The sequence below is a fragment of the Ranitomeya imitator genome, chromosome 1, assembly GCF_032444005.1.
Source record: "Ranitomeya imitator isolate aRanImi1 chromosome 1, aRanImi1.pri, whole genome shotgun sequence".
Lineage (NCBI taxonomy): Eukaryota > Metazoa > Chordata > Amphibia > Anura > Dendrobatidae > Ranitomeya > Ranitomeya imitator.
Genome location: NC_091282.1, coordinates 33530671 through 33554634, shown reverse-complemented (window position 1 = coordinate 33554634; position 23964 = coordinate 33530671). Strand labels below are relative to the sequence as shown.

The window sequence follows — 23964 nt, the reverse complement described above, 5'->3', positions numbered from 1 at the left end:
TAGTGGTGACTGCAGACAGAATCTTATCATGTATCTCTGTATACAGGGAGCTCCCCCTAGTGGTGGCTGCAGACAGAATCTTATCATGTATCTCTGTATACAGGGAGCTCCCCTTAGTGGTGGCTGCAGACAGGATCTTATCATGTATCTCTGTATACAGGGAGCTCCCCCTAGTGGTGGCTGCAGACAGGATCTTATCATGTATCTCTGTATACAGGGAGCTCCCCCTAGTGGTGGCTGCAGACAGAATCTTATCATGTATCTCTGTATACAGGGAGCTCCCCCTAGTGGTGGCTGCAGACAGGATCTTATCATGTATCTCTGTATACAGGGAGCTCCCCCTAGTGGTGACTGCAGACAGGATCTTATCATGTATCTCTATATACAGGGAGCTCCCACTAGTGGTGACTGCAGACAGGATCTTATCATGTTTCTCTGTATACAGGGAGCTCCCCCTAGTGGTGACTGCAGACAGGATCTTATCATGTATCTCTGTATACAGGGAGCTCCCCCTAGTGGTGGCTGCAGACAGGATCTTATCATGTATCTCTGTATACAGGGAGCTCCCCCTAGTGGTGACTGCAGACAGGATATTATCATGTATCTCTGTATACAGGGAGCTCCCCCTAGTGGTGGCTGCAGACAGGATCTTATCATGTTTCTCTGTATACAGGGAGCTCCCCCTAGTGGTGACTGCAGACAGGATCTTATCATGTTTCTCTGTATACAGGGAGCTCCCCCTAGTGGTGGCTGCAGACAGGATCTTATCATGTGTCTCTGTATACAGGGAGCTCCCCCTAGTGGTGGCTGCAGACAGGATCTTATCATGTTTCTCTGTATACAGGGAGCTCCCCCTAGTGGTGACTGCAGACAGGATCTTATCATGTATCTCTGTATCCAGGGAGTTCCCCCTAGCGGTGACTGCAGACAGGATCTTATCATGTTTCTCTGTATACAGGGAGCTCCCCCTAGTGGTGACTGCAGACAGGATCTTATCATGTTTCTCTGTATACAGGGAGCTCCCCCTAGTGGTGGCTGCAGACAGGATCTTATCATGTTTCTCTGTATACAGGGAGCTCCCCCTAGTGGTGACTGCAGACAGGATCTTATCATGTTTCTCTGTATACAGGGAGCTCCCCCTAGTGGTGACTGCAGACAGGATCTTATCATGTTTCTATGTATACAGGGAGCTCCCCCTAGTGGTGGCTGCAGACAGGATCTTATCATGTGTCTCTGTATACAGGGAGCTCCCCCTAGTGGTGGCTGCAGACAGGATCTTATCATGTTTCTCTGTATACAGGGAGCTCCCCCTAGTGGTGACTGCAGACAGGATCTTATCATGTTTCTCTGTATACAGGGAGCTCCCCCTAGTGGTGGCTGCAGACAGGATCTTATCATGTGTCTCTGTATACAGGGAGCTCCCCCTAGTGGTGGCTGCAGACAGGATCTTATCATGTTTCTCTGTATACAGGGAGCTCCCCCTAGTGGTGACTGCAGACAGGATCTTATCATGTATCTCTGTATACAGGGAGCTCCCCCTAGTGGTGACTGCAGACAGGATCTTACCATGTATCTCTGTATACAGGGAGCTCCCCCTAGTGGTGGCTGCAGACAGGATCTTATCATTTATCTCTGTATACAGGGAGCTCCCCCTAGTGGTGGCTGCAGACAGAATCTTATCATGTATCTCTGTATACAGGGAGCTCCCCCTAGTGGTGGCTGCAGACACGATCTTATCATGTATCTCTGTATACAGGGAGCTCCCTCTAGTGGTGGCTGCAGACAGGATCTTATCATGTATCTCTGTATACAGGGAGCTCCCTCTAGTGGTGGCTGCAGACAGGATCTTATCACGTATCTCTGTATACAGGGAGCTCCCCCTAGTGGTGGCTGCAGACAGGATCTTATCATGTATCTCTGTATACAGGGAGCTCTCCCTAGTGGTGGCTGCAGACAGGATCTTATCATGTATCTCTGTATACAGGGAGCTCTCCCTAGTGGTGGCTGCAGACAGGATCTTATCATGTATCTCTGTATACAGGGAGCTCCCCCTAGTGGTGGCTGCAGACAGAATCTTATCATGTTTCTCTGTATACAGGGAGCTCCCCCTAGTGGTGGCTGCAAACAGGATCTTATCATGTATCTCTGTATACAGGGAGCTCCCCCTAGTGGTGGCTGCAGACAGGATCTTATCATGTATCTCTGTATACAGGGAGCTCCCTCTAGTGGTGGCTGCAGACAGGATCTTATCACGTATCTCTGTATACAGGGAGCTCCCCCTAGTGGTGGCTGCAGACAGGATCTTATCATGTATCTCTGTATACAGGGAGCTCCCCCTAGTGGTGACTGCAGACAGGATCTTATCATGTATCTCTGTATACAGGGAGCTCCCCCTAGTGGTGGCTGCAGACAGGATCTTATCATGTATCTCTGTATACAGGGAGCTCCCCCTAGTGGTGACTGCAGACAGGATCTTATCATGTATCTCTGTATACAGGGAGCTCCCCCTAGTGGTGGCTGCAGACAGGATCTTATCATGTATCTCTGTATACAGGGAGCTCCCCCTAGTGGTGACTGCAGACAGAATCTTATCATGTTTCTCTGTATACAGGGAGCTCCCCCTAGTGGTGGCTGCAGACAGGATCTTATCATGTATCTCTGTATACAGGGAGCTCCCCCTAGTGGTGACTGCAGACAGGATCTTATCATGTATCTCTGTATACAGGGTGCTCCCCCTAGTGGTGGCTGCAGACAGGATCTTATCATGTATCTCTGTATACAGGGAGCTCCCCCTAGTGGTGGCTGCAGACAGGATCTTATCATGTATCTCTGTATACAGGGAGCTCCCCTAGTGGTGGCTGCAGACAGGATCTTATCATGTATCTCTGTATACAGGGTGCTCCCCCTAGTGGCGGTTGCAGACAGAATCTTATCATGTATCTCTGTATACAGGGAGCTCCCCCTAGTGGTGGCTGCAGACAGGATCTTATCATGTATCTCTGTATACAGGGAGCTCCCCCTAGTGGTGGCTGCAGACAGGATCTTATCATGTATCTCTGTATACAGGGAGCTCCCCCTAGTGGTGGCTGCAGACAGGATCTTATCATGTATCTCTGTATACAGGGAGCTCCCCCTAGTGGTGGCTGCAGACAGGATCTTAAAAGAAAGAACCTGGCACTCAACTTAATGCTCGTGAGATTTTAATGGTAGTAGCCAAAAAAACGTTTCGGTCCTATATCTGGACCTTCATCAGTTACGTACTATGATGAAAAAGTGAATGACTGTAGTTTCATATAAGGCACAGCATGGTCTGCGTCTGGTATTTGCGCAGATAGGTTTAGGCACACAGACTGGACTTATTAACGCTGATAGGTGCTGTGCTTGTGTCCAGACACGGAATCCCCGCTTGTCTGACACTTTTTCATCATAGTACGTAACTGATGAAGGTCCAGATATAGGACCGAAACGTTTTTTTTGGCTACTACCATTAAAATCTCACGAGCATTAAGTTGAGTGCCAGGTTCTTTCTTTTAGTATCACATGGTGTGGGAACCTACCTGGGCACCACTAGTAGTAGTGCACACGGCTTTATCTTTGAAATTGCAGACAGGATCTTATCATGTATCTCTGTATACAGGGAGCTCCCCCTAGTGGTGGCTGCAGACAGAATCTTATCATGTATCTCTGTATACAGGGAGCTCCCCCTAGTGGTGTCTGCAGACAGGATCTTATCATGTATCTCTGTATACAGGGTGCTCCCCCTAGTGGCGGTTGCAGACAGGATCTTATCATGTATCTCTGTATACAGGGAGCTCCCCCTAGTGGTGTCTGCAGACAGGATCTTATCATGTATCTCTGTATACAGGGTGCTTCCCCTAGTGGCGGTTGCAGACAGGATCTTATCATGTATCTCTGTATACAGGGTGCTTCCCCTAGTGGCGGTTGCAGACAGGATCTTATCATGTATCTCTGTATACAAGGAGCTCCCCCTAGTGGTGGCTGCAGACAGAATCTTATCATGTTTCTCTGTATACAGGGACCTCCCCCTAGTGGTGACTGCAGACAGAATCTTATCATGTATCTCTGTATACAGGGAGCTCCCCCTAGTGGTGGCTGCAGACAGGATCTTATCATGTATCTCTGTATACAGGGAGCTCCCCCTAGTGGTGGCTGCAGACAGAATCTTATCATGTATCTCTGTATACAGGGAGCTCCCCCTAGTGGTGACTGCAGACAGGATCTTATCATGTATCTCTGTATACAGGGAGCTCCCCCTAGTGGTGACTGCAGACAGAATCTTATCATGTATCTCTGTATACAGGGAGCTCCCCCTAGTGGTGGCTGCAGACAGGATCTTATCATGTATCTCTGTATACAGGGAGCTCCCCCTAGTGGTGACTGCAGGCAGGATCTCATCATGTATCTCTGTATACAGGGTGCTCCCCCTAGTGGCGGTTGCAGACAGGATCTTATCATGTATCTCTGTATACAGGGAGCTCCCCCTAGTGGTACCTGCAGACAGGATCTTATCATGTATCTCTGTATACAGGGTGCTCCCCCTAGTGGCGGTTGCAGACAGGATCTTATCATGTATCTCTGTATACAGGGAGCTCCCCCTAGTGGTGGCTGCAGACAGAATCTTATCCTGTGTCTCTTTATACAGGGTGCTCCCCCTAGTGGTGGCTGCAGACAGGATCTTATCATGTATCTCTGTATACAGGGAGCTCCCCCTAGTGGTGACTGCAGCCAGGATCTTATCATGTGTCTCTGTATACAGGGAGCTCCCCCTAGTGGTGACTGCAGACAGGATCTTATCATGTATCTCTGTATACAGGGAGCTCCCTCTAGTGGTGGCTGCAGACAGGATCTTATCATGTATCTCTGTATACAGGGAGCTCCCCCTAGTGGTGGCTGCAGACAGGATCTTATCATGTTTCTCTGTATACAGGGAGCTCCCCCTAGTGGTGACTGCAGACAGAATCTTATCATATATCTCTGTATACAGGGAGCTCCCCCTAGTGGTGGCTGCAGACAGGATCTTATCATGTATCTCTGTATACAGGGAGCTCCACCTAGTGGTGGCTGCAGACAGGATATTATCATGTATCTCTGTATACAGGGAGCTCCCCCTAGTGGTGGCTGCAGACAGGATCTTATCATGTATCTCTGTATACAGGGAGCTCCCCCTAGTGGTGGCTGCAGACAGGATCTTATCATGTATCTGTGTATACAGAGAGCTATCCCTAGTGGTGACTGCAGAGAGGATCTTATCATGTATCTCTGTATACAGGGAGCTCCCCATAGTGGTGGCTGCAGACAGGATCTTATCATGTATCTCTGTATACAGGGAGCTCCCCCTAGTGGTGGCTGCAGACAGGATCTTATCATGTATCTCTGTATACAGGGAGCTCCCCCTAGTGGTGGCTGCAGACAGAATCTTATCATGTTTCTCTGTATACAGGGAGCTCCCCCTAGTGGTGACTGCAGACAGGATCTCATCATGTATCTCTGTATACAGGGTGCTCCCCCTAGTGGCGGTTGCAGACAGGATCTTATCATGTATCTCTGTATACAGGGAGCTCCCCCTAGTGGTGTCTGCAGACAGGATCTTATCATGTATCTCTGTATACAGGGTGCTCCCCCTAGTGGCGGTTGCAGACAGGATCTTATCATGTATCTCTGTATACAGGGAGCTCCCCCTAGTGGTGGCTGCAGACAGAATCTTATCATGTTTCTCTGTATACAGGGAGCTCCCCCTAGTGGTGACTGCAGACAGGATCTCATCATGTATCTCTGTATACAGGGTGCTCCCCCTAGTGGCGGTTGCAGACAGGATCTTATCATGTATCTCTGTATACAGGGAGCTCCCCCTAGTGGTACCTGCAGACAGGATCTTATCATGTATCTCTGTATACAGGGTGCTCCCCCTAGTGGCGGTTGCAGACAGGATCTTATCATGTATCTCTGTATACAGGGAGCTCCCCCTAGTGGTGGCTGCAGACAGAATCTTATCCTGTGTCTCTTTATACAGGGTGCTCCCCCTAGTGGTGGCTGCAGACAGGATCTTATCATGTATCTCTGTATACAGGGAGCTCCCCCTAGTGGTGACTGCAGCCAGGATCTTATCATGTGTCTCTGTATACAGGGAGCTCCCCCTAGTGGTGACTGCAGACAGGATCTTATCATGTATCTCTGTATACAGGGAGCTCCCTCTAGTGGTGGCTGCAGACAGGATCTTATCATGTATCTCTGTATACAGGGAGCTCCCCCTAGTGGTGGCTGCAGACAGGATCTTATCATGTTTCTCTGTATACAGGGAGCTCCCCCTAGTGGTGACTGCAGACAGAATCTTATCATATATCTCTGTATACAGGGAGCTCCCCCTAGTGGTGGCTGCAGACAGGATCTTATCATGTATCTCTGTATACAGGGAGCTCCCCCTAGTGGTGGCTGCAGACAGGATATTATCATGTATCTCTGTATACAGGGAGCTCCCCCTAGTGGTGGCTGCAGACAGGATCTTATCATGTATCTCTGTATACAGGGAGCTCCCCCTAGTGGTGGCTGCAGACAGGATCTTATCATGTATCTGTGTATACAGGGAGCTCCCCCTAGTGGTGACTGCAGACAGAATCTTATCATGTATCTCTGTATACAGGGAGCTCCCCCTAGTGGTGGCTGCAGACAGGATCTTATCATGTATCTCTGTATACAGGGAGCTCCCCATAGTGGTGGCTGCAGACAGGATCTTATCATGTATCTCTGTATACAGGGAGCTCCCCCTAGTGGTGACTGCAGACAGGATCTTATCATGTATCTCTGTATACAGGGAGCTCCCCATAGTGGTGGCTGCAGACAGGATCTTATCATGTATCTCTGTATACAGGGAGCTCCCCCTAGTGGTGGCTGCAGACAGGATCTTATCATGTATCTCTGTATACAGGGAGCTCCCCCTAGTGGTGGCTGCAGACAGGATCTTATCATGTATCTCTGTATACAGGGAGCTCCCCCTAGTGGTGACTGCAGAGAGGATCTTATCATGTATCTCTGTATACAGGGAGCTCCCCATAGTGGTGGCTGCAGACAGAATCTTATCATGTATCTCTGTATACAGGGAGCTCCCCCTAGTGGTGGCTGCAGACAGGATCTTATCATTTATCTCTGTATACAGGGAGCTCCCCCTAGTGGTGACTGCAGACAGGATCTTATCATGTATCTCTGTATACAGGGAGCTCCCCCTAGTGGTGACTGCAGACAGGATCTTATCATGTATCTCTGTATACAGGGAGCTCCCCCTAGTGGTGGCTGCAGACAGAATCTTATCATGTATCTCTGTATACCGGGAGCTCCCCCTAGTGGTGGCTGCAGACAGGATCTTATCATGTATCTCTGTATACAGGGAGCTACCCCTAGTGGTGGCTGCAGACAGGATCTTATCATGTATCTCTGTATACAGGGAGCTCCCCCTAGTGGTGGCTGCAGACAGAATCTTATGTATCTCTGTATACAGGGAGCTCCTCCTAGTGGTGACTGCAGACAGGATCTTATCATGTATCTCTGTATACAGGGAGCTCCCCCTAGTGGTGACTGCAGACAGGATCTTATCATGTATCTCTGTATACAGGGAGCTCCCCCTAGTGTTGACTGCAGACAGAATCTTATCATGTATCTCTGTATACAGGGAGCTCCCCCTAGTGGTGGCTGCAGACAGAATCTTATCATGTATCTCTGTATACAGGGAGCTCCCCCTAGTGGTGACTGCAGACAGGATCTTATCATGTATCTCTGTATACAGGGAGCTCCTAGTGGTGACTGCAGACAGAATCTTATCATGTATCTCTGTATACAGGGAGCTCCCCCTAGTGGTGGCTGCAGACAGGATCTTATCATGTATCTCTGTATACAGGGAGCTCCTAGTGGTGACTGCAGACAGAATCTTATCATGTATCTCTGTATACAGGGAGCTCCCCCTAGTGGTGGCTGCAGACAGGATCTTATCATGTTTCTCTGTATACAGGGAGCTCCCCCTAGTGGTGGCTGCAGACAGGATCTTATCATGTATCTGTGTATACAGAGAGCTATCCCTAGTGGTGACTGCAGAGAGGATCTTATCATGTATCTGTGTATACAGAGAGCTATCCCTAGTGGTGGCTGCAGACAGGATCTTATCATGTATCTCTGTATACAGGGAGCTCCCCATAGTGGTGGCTGCAGACAGAATCTTATCATGTATCTCTGTATACAGGGAGCTCCCCCTAGTGGTGGCTGCAGACAGGATCTTATCATGTATCTCTGTATACAGGGAGCTCCCCCTAGTGGTGACTGCAGACAGGATCTTATCATGTTTCTCTGTATACAGGGAGCTCCCCCTAGTGGTGACTGCAGACAGGATCTTATCATGTTTCTCTGTATACAGAGAGCTATCCCTAGTGTTGGCTGCAGACAGGATCTTATCATGTATCTCTGTATACAGGGAGCTCCCCCTAGTGGTGACTGCAGACAGAATCTTATCATGTATCTCTGTATACAGGGAGCTCCCCCTAGTGGTGGCTGCAGACAGGATCTTATCATGTATCTCTGTATACAGGGAGCTCCCCCTAGTGATGGCTGCAGACAGGAACTTATCATGTATCTCTGTATACAGGGAGCTCCCTCTAGTGGTGGCTGAAGACAGAATCTTATCATGTATCTCTGTATACAGGGAGCTCCCCCTAGTGGTGGCTGCAGACAGGATCTTATCATGTATCTCTGTATACAGGGAGCTCCCCCTAGTGGTGGCTGCAGACAGGATCTTATCATTTATCTCTGTATACAGGGAGCTCCCCCTAGTGGTGACTGCAGACAGGATCTTATCATGTATCTCTGTATACAGGGAGCTCCCCATAGTGGTGGCTGCAGACAGGATCTTATCATGTATCTCTGTATACAGGGAGCTCCCCCTAGTGGTGGCTGCAGACAGAATCTTATCATGTATCTCTGTATACAGGGAGCTCCCCCTAGTGGTGGCTGCAGACAGGATCTTATCATGTATCTCTGTATACAGGGAGCTCCCCCTAGTGGTGGCTGCAGACAGGATCTTATCATGTATCTCTGTATACAGGGAGCTCCCCCTAGTGGTGGCTGCAGACAGAATCTTATGTATCTCTGTATACAGGGAGCTCCCCCTAGTGGTGGCTGCAGACAGGATCTTATCATGTATCTCTGTATACAGGGAGCTCCCCCTAGTGTTGACTGCAGACAGAATCTTATCATGTATCTCTGTATACAGGGAGCTCCCCCTAGTGTTGACTGCAGACAGAATCTTATCATGTATCTCTGTATACAGGGAGCTCTCCCTATTGGTGGCTGCAGACAGGATCTTATCATGTATCTCTGTATACAGGGAGCTCCCGCTAGTGGTGGCTGCAGACAGGATCTTATCATGTATCTCTGTATACAGGGAGCTCCCCCTAGTGGTGACTGCAGACAGGATCTTATCATGTATCTCTGTATACAGGGAGCTCCCGCTAGTGGTGACTGCAGACAGGATCTTATCATGTATCTCTGTATACAGGGAGCTCCCCCTAGTGGTGGCTGCAGACAGGATCTTATCATGTATCTCTGTATACAGGGAGCTCCCCCTAGTGGTGACTGCAGACAGGATCTTATCATGTATCTCTGTATACAGGGAGCTCCCCCTAGTGGTGGCTGCAGACAGGATCTTATCATGTATCTCTGTATACAGGGAGCTCCCCCTAGTGGTGACTGCAGACAGGACCTTATCATGTATCTCTGTATACAGGGAGCTCCCCCTAGTGGTGACTGCAGACAGGATCTTATCATGTATCTCTGTTTACAGGGAGCTCTCCCTATTGGTGGCTGCAGACAGGATCTTATCATGTATCTCTGTATACAGGGAGCTCCCTCTAGTGGTGGCTGCAGACAGAATCTTATCATGTGTCTCTGTATACAGGGAGCTCTCCCTATTGGTGGCTGCAGACAGGATCTTATCATGTGTCTCTGTATACAGGGAGCTCCCCCTAGTGGTGGCTGCAGACAGGATCTTATCATGTGTCTCTGTATACAGGGAGCTCTCCCTATTGGTGGCTGCAGACAGGATCTTATCATGTATCTCTGTATACAGGGAGCTCCCCCTAGTGGTGGCTGCAGACAGGATCTTATCATGTGTCTCTGTATACAGGGAGCTCCCCCTAGTGGTGGCTGCAGACAGGATCTTATCATGTATCTCTGTATACAGGGGGCTCCCCCTAGTGGTGGCTGCAGACAGGATCTTATCATGTATCTCTGTATACAGGGAGCTCCCCCTAGTGGTGGCTGCAGACAGGATCTTATCATGTATCTCTGTATACAGGGAGCTCCCCCTAGTGGTGACTGCAGACAGGATCTTATCATGTATCTCTGTATACAGGGAGCTCCCCCTAGTGGTGACTGCAGACAGGATCTTATCATGTATCTCTGTATACAGGGAGCTCCCCCTAGTGGTGACTGCAGACAGGATCTTATCATGTATCTCTGTATACAGGGAGCTCCCCCTAGTGGTGACTGCAGACAGGATCTTATCATGTGTCTCTGTATACAGGGAGCTCCCCCTAGTGGTGGCTGCAGACAGGATCTTATCATGTATCTCTGTATACAGGGAGCTCTCCCTAGTGGTGGCTGCAGACAGGATCTTATCATGTATCTCTGTATACAGGGAGCTCCCCCTATTGGTGGCTGCAGACAGGATCTTATCATGTATCTCTGTATACAGGGAGCTCCCCCTAGTGGTGACTGCAGACAGAATCTTATCATGTATATCTGTGTACAGGGAGCTCCCCCTAGTGGTGGCTGCAGACAGGATCTTATCATGTATCTCTGTATACAGGGAGCTCCCCCTAGTAGTGGTGGCTGCAGACAGGATCTTATCATGTATCTCTGTATACAGGGAGCTCCCCCTAGTAGTGGTAGCTGCAGACAGGATCTTATCATGTATCTCTGTATACAGGGAGCTCCCCCTAGTGGTGACTGCAGACACGATCTTATCATGTATCTCTGTATACAGGGAGCTCCCCCTAGTGGTGGCTGCAGACAGGATCTTATCATGTATCTCTGTATACAGGAAGCTCCCCCTAGTGGTGGCTGCAGGCAGGATCTTATCATGTATCTCTGTATACAGGGAGCTCCCCCTAGTGGTGGCTGCAGACAGGATCTTATGTATATCTGTATACAGGGAGCTCCCCCTAGTGGTGGCTGCAGACAGGATCTTATCATGTATCTCTGTATACAGGAAGCTCTCTCTAGTGGTGGCTGCAGACAGGATCTTATCATGTATCTCTGTATACAGGGAGCTCCCCCTAGTGGTGGCTGCAGACAGGATCTTATCATGTATCTCTGTATACAGGGAGCTCCCCCTAGTGGTGGCTGCAGACAGGATCTTATCATATATCTCTGTATACAGGGAGCTCCCCCTAGTGGTGGCTGTAGACAGGATCTTATCATGTATCTCTGTATACAGGGGGCTCCCCCTAGTGGTGGCTGCAGACAGGATCTTATCATGTATCTCTGTATACAGGGAGCTCCCCCTAGTGGTGGCTGCAGACAGGATCTTATCATGTATCTCTGTATACAGGGAGCTCCCCCTAGTGGTGACTGCAGACAGAATCTTATGTATCTCTGTATACAGGGAGCTCCCCCTAGTGTTGACTGCAGACAGAATCTTATCATGTATCTCTGTATACAGGGAGCTCCCCCTAGTGTTGACTGCAGACAGAATCTTATCATGTATCTCTGTATACAGGGAGCTCTCCCTATTGGTGGCTGCAGACAGGATCTTATCATGTATCTCTGTATACAGGGAGCTCCCGCTAGTGGTGGCTGCAGACAGGATCTTATCATGTATCTCTGTATACAGGGAGCTCCCCCTAGTGGTGACTGCAGACAGGATCTTATCATGTATCTCTGTATACAGGGAGCTCCCGCTAGTGGTGACTGCAGACAGGATCTTATCATGTATCTCTGTATACAGGGAGCTCCCCCTAGTGGTGGCTGCAGACAGGATCTTATCATGTATCTCTGTATACAGGGAGCTCCCCCTAGTGGTGACTGCAGACAGGATCTTATCATGTATCTCTGTATACAGGGAGCTCCCCCTAGTGGTGGCTGCAGACAGGATCTTATCATGTATCTCTGTATACAGGGAGCTCCCCCTAGTGGTGACTGCAGACAGGATCTTATCATGTATCTCTGTATACAGGGAGCTCCCCCTAGTGGTGACTGCAGACAGGATCTTATCATGTATCTCTGTTTACAGGGAGCTCTCCCTATTGGTGGCTGCAGACAGGATCTTATCATGTATCTCTGTATACAGGGAGCTCCCTCTAGTGGTGGCTGCAGACAGAATCTTATCATGTGTCTCTGTATACAGGGAGCTCTCCCTATTGGTGGCTGCAGACAGGATCTTATCATGTGTCTCTGTATACAGGGAGCTCCCCCTAGTGGTGGCTGCAGACAGGATCTTATCATGTGTCTCTGTATACAGGGAGCTCTCCCTATTGGTGGCTGCAGACAGGATCTTATCATGTATCTCTGTATACAGGGAGCTCCCCCTAGTGGTGGCTGCAGACAGGATCTTATCATGTGTCTCTGTATACAGGGAGCTCCCCCTAGTGGTGGCTGCAGACAGGATCTTATCATGTATCTCTGTATACAGGGGGCTCCCCCTAGTGGTGGCTGCAGACAGGATCTTATCATGTATCTCTGTATACAGGGAGCTCCCCCTAGTGGTGGCTGCAGACAGGATCTTATCATGTATCTCTGTATACAGGGAGCTCCCCCTAGTGGTGACTGCAGACAGGATCTTATCATGTATCTCTGTATACAGGGAGCTCCCCCTAGTGGTGACTGCAGACAGGATCTTATCATGTATCTCTGTATACAGGGAGCTCCCCCTAGTGGTGACTGCAGACAGGATCTTATCATGTATCTCTGTATACAGGGAGCTCCCCCTAGTGGTGACTGCAGACAGGATCTTATCATGTGTCTCTGTATACAGGGAGCTCCCCCTAGTGGTGGCTGCAGACAGGATCTTATCATGTATCTCTGTATACAGGGAGCTCTCCCTAGTGGTGGCTGCAGACAGGATCTTATCATGTATCTCTGTATACAGGGAGCTCCCCCTATTGGTGGCTGCAGACAGGATCTTATCATGTATCTCTGTATACAGGGAGCTCCCCCTAGTGGTGACTGCAGACAGAATCTTATCATGTATATCTGTGTACAGGGAGCTCCCCCTAGTGGTGGCTGCAGACAGGATCTTATCATGTATCTCTGTATACAGGGAGCTCCCCCTAGTAGTGGTGGCTGCAGACAGGATCTTATCATGTATCTCTGTATACAGGGAGCTCCCCCTAGTAGTGGTAGCTGCAGACAGGATCTTATCATGTATCTCTGTATACAGGGAGCTCCCCCTAGTGGTGACTGCAGACACGATCTTATCATGTATCTCTGTATACAGGGAGCTCCCCCTAGTGGTGGCTGCAGGCAGGATCTTATCATGTATCTCTGTATACAGGAAGCTCCCCCTAGTGGTGGCTGCAGGCAGGATCTTATCATGTATCTCTGTATACAGGGAGCTCCCCCTAGTGGTGGCTGCAGACAGGATCTTATCATGTATCTCTGTATACAGGAAGCTCTCTCTAGTGGTGGCTGCAGACAGGATCTTATCATGTATCTCTGTATACAGGGAGCTCCCCCTAGTGGTGGCTGCAGACAGGATCTTATCATGTATCTCTGTATACAGGGAGCTCCCCCTAGTGGTGGCTGCAGACAGGATCTTATCATATATCTCTGTATACAGGGAGCTCCCCCTAGTGGTGGCTGTAGACAGGATCTTATCATGTATCTCTGTATACAGGGGGCTCCCCCTAGTGGTGGCTGCAGACAGGATCTTATCATGTATCTCTGTATACAGGGAGCTCCCCCTAGTGGTGGCTGCAGACAGGATCTTATCATGTATCTCTGTATACAGGGAGCTCCCCCTAGTGGTGACTGCAGACAGGATCTTATCATGTATCTCTGTATACAGGGAGCTCCCCCTAGTGGTGACTGCAGACAGGATCTTATCATGTATCTCTGTATACAGGGAGCTCCCCCTAGTGGTGACTGCAGACAGGATCTTATCATGTATCTCTGTATACAGGGAGCTCCCCCTAGTGGTGACTGCAGACAGGATCTTATCATGTGTCTCTGTATACAGGGAGCTCCCCCTAGTGGTGGCTGCAGACAGGATCTTATCATGTATCTCTGTATACAGGGAGCTCTCCCTAGTGGTGGCTGCAGACAGGATCTTATCATGTATCTCTGTATACAGGGAGCTCCCCCTATTGGTGGCTGCAGACAGGATCTTATCATGTATCTCTGTATACAGGGAGCTCCCCCTAGTGGTGACTGCAGACAGAATCTTATCATGTATATCTGTGTACAGGGAGCTCCCCCTAGTGGTGGCTGCAGACAGGATCTTATCATGTATCTCTGTATACAGGGAGCTCCCCCTAGTAGTGGTGGCTGCAGACAGGATCTTATCATGTATCTCTGTATACAGGGAGCTCCCCCTAGTAGTGGTAGCTGCAGACAGGATCTTATCATGTATCTCTGTATACAGGGAGCTCCCCCTAGTGGTGACTGCAGACACGATCTTATCATGTATCTCTGTATACAGGGAGCTCCCCCTAGTGGTGGCTGCAGACAGGATCTTATCATGTATCTCTGTATACAGGAAGCTCCCCCTAGTGGTGGCTGCAGGCAGGATCTTATCATGTATCTCTGTATACAGGGAGCTCCCCCTAGTGGTGGCTGCAGACAGGATCTTATGTATATCTGTTTACAGGGAGCTCCCCCTAGTGGTGGCTGCAGACAGGATCTTATCATGTATCTCTGTATACAGGAAGCTCCCCCTAGTGGTGGCTGCAGACAGGATCTTATCATGTATCTCTGTATACAGGGAGCTCCCCCTAGTGGTGGCTGCAGACAGGATCTTATCATGTATCTCTGTATACAGGGAGCTCCCCCTAGTGGTGGCTGCAGACATCTATAATAGTATGTATGTGAAGAGGCGTGTAGGCTACGTCCGCTATATGAATATTATAAGTAATTATTAATGATGGCGTCACGAGGTGGAGATTTTCTTGAATTCTATATTTTTACTTTTTGATGATTTTTCTTTTTTTTCTTTAAAGGATTTGAGAGATCGTCTCTGGGATATCTGCGACAACAGGAAGGAGGAGGCCGAGCAGGAGCGGACTGAGCTTATGAGTGACGGATGGCTGGAGGATCGTCTGGGGATTCTCATGAACCATTTCTTTTCATTGATGCAGGTATTTATATGTGACTGTGCTCTCACAGATTGGGGGGTACTGCGACCTACATAGGGTGCGACTAATGATCACCGTGGGGGTCTGACCTCCTCCAGAGATGGGATCTCCAGTGATCAGTAGTGAGTGCCCCCCGGGAGATCCGCCATGTCTGATCCCACTGTACACATTAGACCATTGATGGATGCAGCGGGATCTGCCTTATGGAGCTGATTATGGGGGTCACACAGGGCAGCGGACCCCCCATCACATTATAGAGGACCTGACATCACTCCTATCGTGCGGCAGCCGCGGCAGGTGGAAGATGAGATCAGTAGTAACGGCCTCCGCAGACGCTGATCTTTGGGAATGTGGTTTGTGTGCAGTTCCCAGGCGCGGGCATCATCACACCCACATGGCAGCTGCTGGTGTCGTCCCCCCCTCACCCATCATGGTCACACTGTACCTATGCGCCAATGAGACCTTTAATTTAAAGGGGTTATCCGACACCGCTCCATTCCACCGTCATAATGAAGAATACACATCATGGCGCTGGGAAACCGTTCGCCGGACTATTTTTTATTCTTCACCATGGGTCATTAACAGGTTAATTATCAAAGGGAACCTTAAAGACAGTGGGGGAAAGGGAGGGGATGCGGATAACTACAGGAAGCGCAGAACGCACCGCGGAGACCACGACGTGACACTTTTAGAAACTCCCAAAACTTTTTTTGGGTACTTTTTTTTTCTTTTTTTGTCACTTGTCTGTTTGTATCTTTTTTCTTTGTAAATAAAATATATCAGTGATGTTCCTTTAATCTGGAATCCAATAATCCAGAAAGCCCCATAAGCCCATATATATATATATATATTATATATATATATATATATATATATATATATATATATATAGCAATCATGGAGGGGTTAAACGCTGGACACTAAGGAGCACTCCTCTGTCACCGCAGGTGGAGGTGGATCGTTTCCAGGACGCCGCGCGGTTTCTTCGCGATTACTACGAAGGGATGGAGAATAAAATCCCAGCGGAGATCGTGCAGGGGTTCGTCCGCCTCCCGCTCCTGGACATCTCTAATTCCGGCTCCGCGGACGACTCCGAGAGCCCTAGAAGGTAAAAACATCACATTATGTCCTCTACGGTTGTCGCCAAACTGAACAGCATTTTTAGATTCATTTATTTATTTATTTATTTGTGTGTTTACAATCGCCGCGTGTTACAGTATCACCGGTACAATTATGGAGATATATTAAAAAAAAACATAAATACATATTTATTGATACCATTTGGCAAAAAAAAAAAAAACGCAATTCTTTTTTTTTTTTTTTTTAACTTTTTTATGGCATTTACCGATGAGGTTTATTTTAGATTTTGTTAGATCGGACTTATATGGACACCACGATACTGAATACGTGTATTTTATTAATTAATTTATTTTTAATAGGGGAAAATGGGGGAGTTATTTAGTGGGGGAGTCATTTGAATTTTTATTTTATTTTTTTTCTGTATATTTTTACGTTATTTTTTTATTTGTTTTTCTTTTTAAACTTCATGGGGGAGTCATTTAAATTTTTATTTTATTTTTTCACATTATTTTTTTATTTGTTTTTTCTTTTTAAACTTCATGGGGGAGTCATTTGAATTTTTATTTTATTTTTTTCTGTATATTTTTACGTTATTTTTTTATTTGTTTTTCTTTTTAAACTTGATGGGGGAGTCATTTGAATTTTTATTTTATTTTTTTTTCTGTATATTTTTACGTTATTTTTTTATTTGTTTTTCTTTTTAAACTTCATGGGGGAGTCATTTGAATTTTTATTTTATTTTTTTCTGTATATTTTTACGTTATTTTTTTATTTGTTTTTCTTTTTAAACTTCATGGGGGAGTCATTTGAATTTTTATTTTATTTTTTCTGTATATTTTTACCTTTTTTTTATTTGTTTTTTCTTTTTAAACTTCATGGGGGAGTCATTTGAATTTTTATTTTATTTTTTCACGTTATTTTTTTATTTGTTTTTCTTTTTAAACTTCATGGGGGAGTCATTTGAATTTTTATTTTATTTTTTCTGTATATTTTTACCTTTTTTTTATTTGTTTTTTCTTTTTAAACTTCATGGGGGAGTCATTTGAATTTTTATTTTATTTTTTTTCTGTATATTTTTACGTTATTTTTTTATTTGTTTTTCTTTTTAAACTTCATGGGGGGAGTCATTTGAATTTTTATTTTATTTTTTTCTGTATATTTTTACGTTATTTTTTTTACGTGTTTTTCTTTTTAAACTTCATGGGGGAGTCATTTGAATTTTTATTTTATTTTTTCACGTTATTTTTTAATTTGTTTTTCTTTTTAAACTTTGTTGGGGAGTCATTTGAATTTTTATTTTATTTTTTTCTGTATTTTAAGGTTTTTGTTTTTACTTTATTTTGGTCCCACCGTATTGTAGTATATAGTATAAACCGCCACTGTGCACTGTCAGTACAAACATGGCGGCTCTCGTCACCGTCTCTTGTATCTCAGCCCCCATCTGATCTGATATCTGTCCTGGAAGAAACCTTCTGCGAAGACGTCGGGGTTCTCAGAAGTCGATCGTCGTCATCAGAAGTTTTTTTGCTGTTTCGGTCCAGCCAGCGCCCCTCTATGTTCATCTATCCATTCCAGACTGATACATTGTAACAAAGCAGCAGAGAGATCACTGCATCCACTCCTCAGCTGAGAGCAGGACAAGCCGTGTGCCAGGAAAACAAACAGCAATCTTAAAAAATTGTCAAAAATCGACAAATAAAGTCAATTTAAAAAGTTAAAGAATAAGCTTAAAGTGGTATTCCCATCTCTAAGATCCTATCCTAATATGTAGTAGGTGTAATAATAATAATATTATTAGTAAATAGCTCCAATTAAAAATGTAGTATAGTTCTTCTGATTCGCGATGTTTCTTACCCCATGTGCAGGGCATTGCAGTAGCTTAGGTATCCATGGTTACAATTACAACTGCTAGTGCTAGTGGTGGTAACCATGGATATCTAAGCTACTGCAATGCCCCGCACATGGGGTATGGAATATAGCGAATCAGAAGAACTATACATTTCTAATTGGAGGTATTTGCCAATATTATTATTATATCTACTACATGTTTGGCGCTCCGTCCGGCCACGGCCAACGAGATCGGGTCCTAAAAGCTGCGAAGTTCTGATGATGCAACAATTACTTTTCACGCCTTCTGTTTCCCGATCGAAGGATCCCACTGGTTCCCAGAAGACCCCCGACTCCAGAGGTGAACGCGGGGAAGCTGAAAAGTAAAACGGCCGCTGGGAAAGGGAAGGAGGACGCCAGCGCGGAGGTGACGGGGCAGCCGCCCGAGGCCGATCAGAGGCTCGTTCACGACACGTGGCAGTCCGCGCTGGCAGCCATCGCTAACATGGTACGCCAGGACGTGCCCTGCATATTGGAGGGGGGCACAGCGCTGCTTTACTAGTGATGGACGGGTCAGGTCAGTGGGGGCCGCCGCGCTCCGGGGATTCAGATCTTGGCCTTCAGTTTTAAACAAGTGGATACCCCTTTAAGGGCGCGTGCTGTCCTGAATACGACCAAAATGCACATAGTTATGGGGGTACTAAAGCCAGACTATGGGGGCGGACAATATGTCTGGCTGCCGAAGGTTACAGACCCCTGCCCTAAGCATACGTGTGCACCCCCCAAACCCAGGCCGCGTCCACATCATGGCTGACCCCCTATTGAGGCCTCACCAGGGCCCCCAGGGTCACCATATTTCATTGTATCTGTGCGCCCCCAGCACTAGAGCAGATGTGTTTGGGGAAGGGATTGTCTGGAGTTTAGGTGAGGCGAATCCCCCCCATCGGGCACGTCTCTCATCCGGACGTTTTAGTGGTGGTCCGCCACTCCTATATACCCCGTATTATGTGCTTCCTGTGTGTCGGGGTGCACTCACTTTAAGGCATCTCCCATTTGTACACCTCTTTTACGCCCCCTGACAGGTATCGGCTGAAAAGCAACGTCTGGAGGCGGAGGAGGAGAAGGAGCGGCAAATATCGGAGCTGAAGGAAAGAGAGAGAGTGAGAGCCCCCCCAACGGCGTCTCGAGACAGTCAGAAAGGGGCGAAAAAGAAGTCACCCAACAGGAAAAAAGGTGAGCGCCCACTAGTGGCTGTTATAGGGCTATTACAGCTGGCACTGTTATGGGGGTATTATGGATAACATTGTTATGGGGATATTATGGCTACCATTGTTATGGGGGTAATGTGGCTGGCACTGTTATGGGGTATTATGGCTGGCATTGTTATGGGGGTATTATGACTGCGATTGTTATGGGGTATCATGGCTGGCATTGTTATGAGGGTATTATGACTGCGATTGTTATTGGGTAGTATGGCTGGCATTGTTATGGGGGTATTATGACTGCGATTGTTATTGGGTATCATGGCTGGCATTGTTATGGGGGTATTATGACTGCGATTGTTATGGGGTATCATGGCTGGCATTGTTATGGGAGTATTATGACTGCGATTGTTATGGGGTATTATGGCTGGCATTGTTATGGGGGTATTATGACTGCGATTGTTATGGGGTATTATGGCTGGCATTTTTATGGGGTATTATGGCTGGCAGTATTATGGGGGTATTATGGCTGGCATTGTTATGGGGATATTTTGACTGCGATTGTTATTGGGTAGTATGGCTGGCATTGTTATGGGAGTATTATGACTGCGATTGTTATGGGGTATCATGGCTGGCATTGTTATGGGGGTATTATGACTGCGATTGTTATTGGGTAGTATGGCTGGCATTGTTATGGGAGTATTATGACTGCGATTGTTATGGGGTATTATGGCTGGCATTGTTATGGGGGTATTATGACTGCGATTGTTATGGGGTATCATGGCTGGCATTGTTATGGGGGTATTATGACTGCGATTGTTATGGGGTATCATGGCTGGCATTGTTATGGGAGTATTATGACTGCGATTGTTATGGGGTATTATGGCTGGCATTGTTATGGGGATATTATGGCTGCGATTGTTATGGGGTATTATGGCTGGCATTGTTATGGGGGTATTATTGCTGCGACTGTTATGGGGTATTATGGCTGGCATTGTTATGGGGTATTATGGCTGGCAGTATTATGGGGGTATTATGGCTGGCATTGTTATGAGGGTATTATGACTGCGATTGTTATGGGGTATTATGGCTGGCATTGTTATGGGGATATTTTGACTGCGATTGTTCTGGGGTATTATGGCTGGCATTTTTATGGGGGTATTATGACTGCGATTGTTATGGGGTATTATGGCTGGCATTGTTATGGGGGTATTATGGCTGCGACTGTTATGGGGTATTATGGCTGGCATTGTTATGGGGTATTATGGCTGGCAGTATTATGGGGGTATTATAGCTGGCATTGTTATGAGGGTATTATGACTGCGATTGTTATGGGGTATTATGGCTGGCACTGTTATAGGGGTATTATGGCTGGCATTGTTATGGGGGTATTATGACTGCGATTGTTATGGGGTATTATGGCTGCCATTGTATAGAGCTATGGGGCAGATTATAGTGAGGCTGCTTTCTCTAGTCCAGACTTCCATATATTTGTATTATCCCAGGGGGTAAATCGCCAGGACCTGCCGCCCCTACACCACCACCCGCAGCCCCCGAGGACGACTCCGAGCTGCAGAAAAAACAGGAATGTAAAATGAAAATGAAGCAGGAATATCTGGCAGCTCTGGAGTACGAAGGTTGGTAATAATAAGAGCAAAAAGTAACGCTGCCCTATAGCCCCGAAACCAGGGAGCAAAACAAACCCTCCTCATGGCCCCTAGACTCATAGGTATAACCCCTCTCCTCCACCAGACCAGCAGGGAACAACACAACAACCCTCGTCTTCCTCCCTTGTCTGACGGTTAGACACTTTTTTCTTTGCTCTCGATCACCAGGGAATAAATATTACTCTCTGTGATACCCCGGCGTCCCCGGACCATTAGGTATTAATGCCTCTGGTCACTCAGGAGCACCCAGGAATGAAGTATAGAGCTATTTTTCTCCCTAGATACAGGAGTTCGTACCTACACAGACCACCAAAGCTGCAGCCCCCGATATGGTGCTGAACCTTTTTTTAATTATTTTTCTATAGTCACCCTCCACAACAGCACAATAGCAGGATACTCCCCGCCCTAATAGTCACCCTCCACAACAACACAATAGCAGGATACTCCCCGCCCTAATAGTCACCCTCCACAACAGCACCATAGGAGGATACTCCCCGCCCTAATAGTCACCCTCCACGACAACACCATGGGAGGATACTCCCCGCCCTAATAGTCACCCTCCACGACAGCACCATAGGAGGATACTCCCCGCCCTAATAGTCACCCTCCACGACAACACCATGGGAGGATACTCCCCGCCCTAATAGTCACCCTCCACAACAGCACCATAGGAGGATACTCCCCGCCCTAATAGTCACCCTCCACGACAACACCATGGGAGGATACTCCCTGCTCTAATAGTCACCCTCCACGACAGCACAATAGGAGGATACTCCCCGCCCTAATAGTCAGCCTCCACGACAGCACAATAGGAGGATACTCCCCACCCTAATAGTCACCCTCCACGACAGCACAATAGCAGGATACTCCCCGCCCTAATAGTCACCCTCCACAACAGCACCATAGGAGGATACTCCCCGCCCTAATAGTCACCCCCCACGACAGCACCATAGGAGGATACTTCCCGCCCTAATAGTCTTCCTCCATGACAGCACCATAGGAGGATACCCCCTGCCCTAATAGTCACCCTCCATGACAGCACCATGGGAGGATACTCCCCGCCCTAATAGTCACCCTCCACGACAGCACAATAGGAGGATACTCCCCGCCCTAATAGTCAGCCTCCACGACAGCACAATAGGAGGATACTCCCCACCCTAATAGTCACCCTCCACAACAGCACAATAGCAGGATACTCCCCGCCCTAATAGTCACCCTCCACAACAGCACCATAGGAGGATACTCCCCGCCCTAATAGTCACCCCCCACGACAGCACCATAGGAGGATACTTCCCGCCCTAATAGTCTTCCTCCATGACAGCACCATAGGAGGATACCCCCTGCCCTAATAGTCACCCTCCATGACAGCACCATGGGAGGATACTCCCCGCCCTAATAGTCACCCTCCACGACAGCACCATGGGAGGATACTCCCTGCCCTAATAATCACCCTCCACAACAGCACCATGGGAGAATACTCCCTGCCCAAATAGTCACCCTCCACAACAGCACCATGGGAGGATACTCCCTGCCCTAATGGCCACCCTCCAGGACAGCACCATAGGAGGATACTCCCCACCCTAATAGGGACAGGAAACACAAAGAGATCAAATAGCCCCACCCTAATTCCTATCTCCAGTGTTTTTTCTTGTCCCTATTGGGCGCGATGAGGTCCTCCTGCGGTGCTATTTGGCTGGAGACAAAGACTGCATAGGGTACCTGTTGTTCAAGTAGGGCAGGTGACGCCATCGCTCCGGGCCTTACCCGCCTGAAAGCTGATCTTGTCACTCCTGGACTCGGGACTCTTCCACCCTTCCTGCGCCTTAAGGTAAAGCAGGGTGGCAGGAGCCGCCGGAAGTTATGTCAGACGCAAACTCGCGGTAAGGTGACGACACTTCCAGTTGTGTTCCACGGTGGACTGCACCGCCAGAAGAAGTGCGTGCGGGGGCACGTGCACTTGCGGGAGCATAGTGGATGCACACAGTGCAAAGAGCCTGACGTTCTGGCTTGAATCATCCACACCTGGAAGAGATTCCAAGGAGACGGAGAGGGGGAGGTTCATCCTATCAGGATGTCGCACTGGGATCTCGGCCCCTATATAAGGATCCCAGATTGAAGACACCACAAGGTAAGACCTTTGCTATCATGGAGGGAGGTCGTTCTTCTTGCTCTGCTTCTGCAGATCCTGTCCTGAACCCAGTAAGTACCTGGCTTTGGTGCATCATTATCTTTAGAGCAGGAATATCAGGACAGGGAGTAACGCCCAGTAACGCCATCAGGGGCTGAGAAGAGGAAGATATCCATAGAGGAGCATTCTGACTCTGACTCTCAAGGACGTCCGGGATCCTTCACTAGTGAGTGGTGGGAAGAAGGTGAGTCTGTGTCAGGGGCAGATCAGTCCAAAAGCAGTAAGAAATATTACTTTGCATCAGAAGATATGGAAGAGCTTCTGACGGCGGTGAGAACCACTATGAATGTGGAGGAGGACGAAATTGTCCAGAACACAGTTTAGGACGAAATGTTTGGGGGTCTAAGAGCTCAGAAGAAGTTACTGTTTCCGGTACATGAGAATATTCAAAAGTTGATACTGGATGAGTGGGAACTGCCGGAAAAGCGCTTAGTAACACCTACAGAGCTGAAAGGAAGATCTCCACTGGAGGAGAAAATATCCAAATGCTGGACAGAAGAACCAAAAGCTGATATTCAAGTAGCAAAGGTGGCAAAAAAGACGACCTTGCCCTTTGAGGATTTCTCCCAATTTCGAGACCCTATGGATCGCAAGACAAATAGTCTGCTGAAGAAATCTTGGGAAATGTCTGCGGCTTTGTTGGATGCGAATGT

The 23964-nt window shown here is 47.7% G+C and overlaps 1 protein-coding gene across 1 annotated transcript in view; it reads left to right on the top strand.

The window, feature by feature from the left end:
* Positions 1 to 23964, top strand: part of SPEF2 (sperm flagellar 2) — a 159593-nt gene that overhangs the window by 108588 nt on the left and 27041 nt on the right. The window contains exons 24-28 of the mRNA XM_069745962.1: positions 15213 to 15350; positions 16295 to 16455; positions 18579 to 18762; positions 19337 to 19487; positions 20962 to 21093. Of these exons, the coding sequence (XP_069602063.1) occupies positions 15213 to 15350; positions 16295 to 16455; positions 18579 to 18762; positions 19337 to 19487; positions 20962 to 21093 (766 nt within the window). The remainder of the gene's footprint in view (positions 1 to 15212; positions 15351 to 16294; positions 16456 to 18578; positions 18763 to 19336; positions 19488 to 20961; positions 21094 to 23964) is intronic.